General features: G+C 35.3%; 1 protein-coding gene across 2 annotated transcripts; it reads right to left on the bottom strand.

Annotated features, from left to right (window-relative positions):
• Nucleotides 1-1,136: 1,136 nt before the first annotated feature.
• On the bottom strand, nucleotides 1,137-7,358 carry LOC133824833 (putative disease resistance protein At3g14460). 2 transcript variants are annotated; one of them, XM_062257816.1, is made up of 5 exons: nucleotides 3,529-7,358; nucleotides 3,044-3,212; nucleotides 2,356-2,598; nucleotides 1,586-1,808; nucleotides 1,137-1,503 (listed from the first exon to the last, which is right to left on the bottom strand). In XM_062257816.1, exon 1 carries the CDS (start codon nucleotides 7,233-7,235, stop codon nucleotides 3,594-3,596), a length of 3,642 nt encoding a protein of 1,213 aa, XP_062113800.1. In that variant the 5' UTR covers nucleotides 7,236-7,358; the 3' UTR covers nucleotides 1,137-1,503; nucleotides 1,586-1,808; nucleotides 2,356-2,598; nucleotides 3,044-3,212; nucleotides 3,529-3,593. The 2 variants fall into 2 exon arrangements, with proteins under 2 accessions (XP_062113800.1, XP_062113801.1); XM_062257817.1 differs by lacking the exons at nucleotides 1,137-1,503; nucleotides 1,586-1,808 and adding an exon at nucleotides 1,846-2,177.
• Nucleotides 7,359-7,474: the final 116 nt, after the last annotated feature.

Here is a 7,474-nt window from a genome sequence, read left to right as displayed (position 1 = left end):
TTATAACTATTACAAAAGTATCATCTTTTATAAAGTTTACACCATAAGAACAGCTTAAAATAGAGTTCCAAAAAGGTGGTGCATTGTTATATATAGCACATTCAACAAAATTATCACTCCAATAATGTTCTAAAAAGTGTGATAAATTTAGCACATGTTAAAATTTGTGCCAAATTCGGCATAGGATATAGCATGAGCCAAATTTGGCACAACAATTAATGCCACTTTTTTATTTATTATATTGTCATTAATTAATTAATTAATAATTAGTAACTGATTTACAAGTCTGATTTACTCTTGTAAATCAACCTTCCATCCACTCATTTCAATCCACGGGGTGCCAGAGTTTAGTTGGCCCAAACTTCTTTGAAAGAGTTGCGTTCTTTCAAAAGTTAAAGTGTTTGGTTGGTTGTTAGTTTTCAAAATTTGCAAAAGAGAAGACATTGTAATGTGTAATTTGAAAACAAAGTGCTTTCGAAGGACTCTCCTTTCTAGATCTCAGTAGAGATTGGGATTGTTTCCTGAGGTGTTCTATGTTCTAGGTCCTTGTTTGCGTTTGGTTCTTGGGTGGTTTTTGTTGTTTCATGTTTAGATCCGTGTTTTGTACCCACAGTTTTCCTCCGCCATAAGAGAGGGCTCCTAATAAATGTAGGATAAGGTCACTGTCCATGTTATCTTTGTCTCTTTTTTTTTTAAAAATAAATCAAAATCAATAGAGTTTTCTCTCTAAATCTTTAGGCTCCTCCCAGAGAAATTCCTGCAAAACCAAGGCCAATTTCAAATTGGGACACTAGCTTAGCAATTATTTGTGAAAAACAAAAAAAAATGCCGTGATTAATCAATAGTCTACAAATTAATTAAAAGAAGACTTCTGTAGTGATTTACAAATCAAATGTTATAAAAAAAAAACTGGAAAGTTCAAAAATTCCTCTCTACAATTCTTTGTTGATCACAGAAACCTCACTTCCCAAATCCCTTTTACAACCAATGCACTCATTGATCTTAACTCATAAATTAACATTTTATTTATAAAATAGAGTTCATGAGAATTTGCTAAAACATAAAACTTAACTCCATTAAACCAGTAGAATAAGTACTAATTATGCATTATAGAATGTTTACAATCTTTTCTTTTTCACCCTTTTTTTCCTAAGCCTTTCAACATACACCATAAAACATTTTCATTTTATTTTAAGAAGAGACGAAGGTCACCTGTCCATGAGCGACCTCCTCCCAAATTTATTGAAAACCCTCACTTATGGCGGAGGAAAACCATAGTAACAATCAGGACACTTGGAGATTACAGAAAGACAGAAAAAATCTCAACATCAAAATAATAAGAAAGAACTAGACATTACTAAATGCATACAAAATAAAATGAAAGACCAATCTAAACAAACCTACATTTACGAAAACCAAAACAACTAAATTACAATCTAACACGAACATTGCTTGTTTCATGTTATGGAAGCTACCTTTTTCCGGCCTTTCCAAAATATCTCCCTGCGTTAGAGAGACATTGGCATAAGTTGAAAGTGAAAAGCATGATTTGGTAGAATGTGTCAACCAAGATTGTAAAATTTACCTTAATCATTGATGATCGTTAGATTAGAGAATACCCTCAGCCTAAAGTAGTAGTTCATTGTCATATCCCATGCCTTCCAAGGAGCATGTTCCACCACTTTGCAGATTGAATATTGTCCCAGTCTTATAGCTTTTCCCAGATTTCGTCTGATCTAGTTATGAATTGCACTGCAAAGGCTGGCAGATTGGTCAGTTGTAGTATATTGTCCCATGTATAGATTCAACTAGCACAAATTTCATCATTGATCAGTAATTAGGCAAGAGTACATAATCTTTAATATGTAAATTTCATTGACAAACAAGTACTTCTCTACAAGTATTTTCTGCAGAGGCTTTGCCCTTTGAACTTGTGCTTTCGCAAACATTCTCAGATATACATCTCTATGTAAATAAACATGTCTATAAACACTAATCGTTTTACTTAGTATCAGATGGGGTTTTTATAGCAGAAAGAATTTCCATGTGAAGCATGTTCTGAACAGTAAAAAGAAATCTGAACCTTATTGGATTAATTCTCATAATGATATTTGGTCATTCTGAACTCAAGTGACTTTCATTTATTGCAGCTCTAAGACTTGTTTTGCTCAAGCAATCTGCAACCAAGAAAAGTTGCCCAGTTTGTACTATATTGCTTGATTAAATTCCAATGGCTAACAAATTTGTTAGAGGATATGTAAAGCTATACTAATAAGTACACTTATCTATATCATTAGTAAAAGAAAAATACACAAAAACACATGTAAGATTCAAGCAGTGTGATTGTAAACACACCTGATGAATTGGGGGTACATCAACTTGTGCTAATTAGGACATTCAAGTATCTTTGTTGAACAAATTCTTTCAAACAATGCTACATCATAATCTGAATCATATCGAGGGACTCGTCAAGAGCTTCCTTAAAAATGTTTCCTCCCACAGCCATTTGCAATTCAAATCTAGTTTTTTCATTAGAAAAGTAGGATTCTAAACAATCTATGCACAACCGCACTCTCAGATTCTGAGTACACATAAGGCCTGTCAAACAAATTTTTATATTTGAAACGAACCTAATTACTAAGGTAGCATAATGAATCCATTCACACATGATTACTATTAGGTGCATAAGGGCCAATAATATTTGCACACTATATGCTTTTTTTTTTTTGTGTAATAATGAAAGCCGTTGAAACTATAAATTATAAGCTATATTATGTATGGCACATTTTATAATCCACAACAACAACAATTAACAAATCTGGACATCTAATGACCCTGTTATTTAGCAACCTGGAGATAACTCTGTTAAAACCACCATAGATATTTTTTAAAAGACAAGAGGCTTCAAAATTTCAGTAACTTATTATTGAGATATCTTATAAGTATTTCAAGAAAATGTTTTTAAGACCCTCACATAGAAAATTTATAAATTAGATTCAAATTCAAGCAGTGTGATTTAACAGTAAATTGTAATTCAACACACCTGATGAATGTGAGAGTACATAAAACTTGTGGAAACTGGGCATTAGGTAGCTCATGCACACCATTGGTTGAGTGAACTTCAATTGGTCCACCAAAAGGGCTTCCTTCATAGCTCTGGAGCTATTTACAAATCAAATTTGATGATCTTGATATTTCAGAAAAATAGGATTCTATAAAAAAAAAAAAAGGCCTGTGAAAACAAAGTGAGCAATGAATAAGAATATCAACCATAACAAATCATACACAGAAAGATCATTTTGCATAAAATTGGATTGAGTTCATATTATAGTGCCTGATATCCAATTCTTTTAAGAATTCTGTTACTACATTTATTGTACAAGGTGATTGTGTGATTGAGATAATGGTGGTTAGTTAGAAAAAACAAATCCATCGACAAGAAAAAGGTCCACTTGAGCTGAAACTAAGCTAGGCTTTAGCGAATAGATATTGATTAAGTGGGGAAAGCATGGTTAAGTTGGAACATACCTGAATTAAAATCAACCGAAGTTGTTGTCTGGATGAATAGGAAATTATGAATGGTAAATGCAAGCTCAACGAAATGTAACTTGGGGTATGTGACTAATCTTGCTCCAATATTCCTCATTCTGGTCATACTTTTCCTTTAGCAAAGTACAACAGTCTATGTTCAATGTTCTGAGGGAGGTTGGAAATCCTTCTTCTGACAATGTGTGCAACTTACGGCAAAAACTGATTGTAAGTACTTCCAAGAATTTGAGTTGACCTAGCCCATTATTGTCCAGGCTTTTAAGTTCTTGAAAGTAGTCGATATCAAGAGAAGTAATAGTGGCAGGCAGTAGCCCTTCCTCTGGGAATGATTCAATATCTTCTCCCTCTCCACGAATTGTAACATCCCTAAGATGGGGTAATGTTTGCTCATTCCATTTCATCATCAAAAATTGACGATAGGATATTTCAAGACTAGACATACTAATGGGCAGACCATCTAAAGGGAAAGTCTCTATCAACGGACAATTTTTTATTGTCAAAGTTTTCAAAGATGAGAGGGAAGCCATCTTCTCTGGCAACAACTTCAATTTAGGACAATACTTGATGCTAAAGTAAGCAAGTTTGGGAGCAATAACTCCACCATTTGGGAAAGATACAAAACAACGACAATCCCTGATTTCTAGAGAAGATAGAAATGTTAGTTCGTGACATTGCCCATCAGACATTGAGAGGGCTTCAACATAGTAACATTCACTAAGAACAAGAGATTTGAGATTGGGAAATAAATCCATATGGAGGGATCTAAAGGATGATCCACATCTATGCAAAAAAAGATATTGAAGAGGAGGGTGTTGGTAGAATGGATTGGGAGTATTGGTAGGCAAACATCCAATAGAAGTAGAAGAAGGATTCGTTGGCTTTATTGCATCATACATTGACTCTATATTTTCTGAATGACTAATATTTATTTCTCTAACACATGGTAATCTTGTGTTAGTGAAAACAAACTGCTCACTAGTTCCACTTATGTCAAGCTTTGTTAACGAAGGAAAGAAGCGAGGCAAATTCCCGATGAGCTTAGGACAATTACTAATCTCAAGTGTTTTGAGTTTACCGTATGTTGTTGCATCTTCTGTTTGCATTGAATCCCATTGCTCCCAAGATAACATGAAATTGAAGCTTAAGAATTCCAATGATGAAAATGGCTTTTTCACATAACTATTCCCGTAGAACTCAGCACCCACCATCACTACCAAAGAAAAATCTGAAATGTAAAGATCTTTCAGCAAAGGGAGTTGCCCAAGTGGTGGTAAATTGGAGCAATGGCTACAATGTTCAAGCCTTACTTTGACAATGTTGCTAAGCGAATCATTCCCAACCCAGTTTGGAAATTTTGTGCCTGGGTAGTAAACAATCTCAATCTGCTTCAATCTTGTGTTAGGTTCAAGCATTTCAAGCACACCCTCTCCATGTTTTGGATCAACAACAACATTATCAAAACTCCATTCCAAACTCAGTTTCTCAAGCTGCTTCTTACCCAGTACATTGACTTGATCCGATGCTATTACCACATTTTCTAACTTCTTAATGTAAAGTTCTCCACGTAGATTTGGAAGTTCTGCCAACTCTTCTACTTTAGCGCCACTCTCCTTTCCCACAACAAATGTTGTCAGCGTTTGGAGATTCGTCAATTTACTTATCTTGGTTGGCATTTCTACCAAAGCAATTGTCGAAACATTACTCAAAATAAGATGCCTCAAATTAATGAGATGATGCATATCTTTAGGCAGAGTTTTAAGGAAACAACATCCTTTTAACTTCAATGTTTGTAAATTGAATAACACAGTAATAGAATCCGGTAACATCACAATGTTGTTATAAGAAAGATCTAAGTAGCGAAGATGTTTTAGTTCACCAATCAAACCAGGCAATTCGGTGGTACCATAACAAGGAAAAGCTAGAACTCTCAAACTTTTCAACTGCAACGGCAAATTGTGCACTACTTCCTTAGAAGTGCATATACGACGTTTACTTATTGATAAAAAAGTTCGCAAATGAGTAGCTTCAAAATCGTAACTAGATGTCTTGTCATCGCGATGAAAGAGTCTTGTATCATATCCAAGGTGACGTGTCTTCTTCTCAAACTTAGCAATGTCTTCATTGTGCTCTAATAAACAACAGTATTTCCCAGAAACAGTTCTAGCCAAATCAACAATAAGATCATGCATGACAAAATGAGATTCACCTTTCCTGGTCTTGGACTTTAGAAAAAATGACACAGATACTAAATCATTGAAATACTCATCGCCAACTTCTTCCATTCTTCTATTCCCCTCAGAATGCTTCACAAGATTTTCTGCCATCCATATTAAGACCAACTTTTCTCTTTGAAATTCATAGCCTTTTGGGAATATTGAACAATAAGCAAAACACTTTTTTAAGTATGGAGGAAGATAGCAGTAGCTCACTTCTAAAGCTGCAGGAAGAATCTTGCTCCTTTTATCTGTCAGCTCCCAAATATTACTCTTTGCTATTTGTTCCCATCTCTCAGCATCCAACGTCGATCTCAAGAGCCCTCCTAGAACTTTAGCAGCTAAAGGTAAGCCATTACATTTCTTAGCAACTTCTTTGCCAATACTTTCCAATCTTGGATTCTCAATAAACATATTAAGATTTCCCCGAGAAGCATGTTTTGCAAATATTTCCCAACACTCATCTTTTGATAATTCTTTAAGATAGTGTGGATCAATAGTTCCAATGCTATCTGCAACTCTTCTATTTCTTGTTGTCACTACTATTTTGCTGCCTTTTGCTCCATCGTTGAAAGGCTTCATCACTTCCTTCCATTGAACATAATCATCCTCCCAAGCATCGTCTAGAACAATCAAAAACTTCTTTCCCATCAACTTCTTTGCCAAATTAACCTGAAGCGAATTCAAATCCATGTCATTGCAACCATCATTCGAAGCCACTTGTTGAAGAATGGTTTTTGTCACAGCCATGGCATCAAATTTATCAGAAACGTACACCCAGACCTTAGGTTCAAACATGTTCCTCGCTCTTTCATCATTGAAAAGGGTTTGAGCAAGGGTTGTTTTTCCAATCCCACCCATTCCCAATATGGGAATGACTTCATATATATTTTGACTACCCACATCATCTGACATCAATAACTTCATTAAAGCATCCTTGTCACTCTCTCTACCATAAATCTCAGGCTCATCTGGGAGAGAAGTCTTAACAAGCAACAATTTCACCTCAACAACATTCTTTTCTATGTTCATGTTTGCAATTTGATTTGCTAAGTACTCCAATCTCCTTAGAATATTTTCCATACTGGTGTTCCTTTTACTATCAGCTGAGTTAAAGGGTTTGGAGAAACGAGAAAGTAACTTACTTGTCTTTCTTCTCACTTTGCTGCTTGACTCAGCTTTCTTGGGTCTCATACCATCATACTCAATATCGCCAAAGAAGTCCTCAGCATCATCGACGGCTTCAAGAAGATCGTCCAGCCACTTCTCCACTCCAGGATTTTTGATTTTCTTGCTCTCCACTTCGAAACGAACCGCATCCAGACAATCGAATGTTGACTTCAGCTTGAAAAGCCTCTCAGAAACAGAACTTTGATTTCCCTTGAAGAACTTCTCAACATAAGGAGAAGCGAACTTTTCAAGCAAGAAATCAATAGAAGCAGAGAGAAAAGCACCGATCACAGGTTCAGCCATGTCTCACTTCACTTCAGTAGCTAGGTGAGTTGTGTTGCACAGTTAACAATCGTAATGGGAAGACGAACAGAACAACAATGTGAAAGGATACCAAAAGATCAGAGAGTAATGTGAATGAGAGGATAATGATCATAAAAGCTTGTTAGACTAAATACTTATTGCACATGGAAATTGGCTTAGCTAACATTAGGGGGAAAAAGTTGACAACTTTATCCATTATTATAATGAAATAATAAGAC

Source organism: Humulus lupulus, chromosome 3, assembly GCF_963169125.1.
Source record: "Humulus lupulus chromosome 3, drHumLupu1.1, whole genome shotgun sequence".
Classification (NCBI taxonomy): Eukaryota; Viridiplantae; Streptophyta; class Magnoliopsida; order Rosales; family Cannabaceae; genus Humulus; species Humulus lupulus.
This window is presented reverse-complemented; position numbering and strand designations above follow the sequence as displayed.

Excerpts from the sequence above, each read along its gene's own strand:
- LOC133824833 (XM_062257816.1), bottom strand. The coding sequence starts at position 7,235 with ATGGCTGAACCTGTGATCGGTGCTTTTCTCTCTGCTTCTATTGATTTC.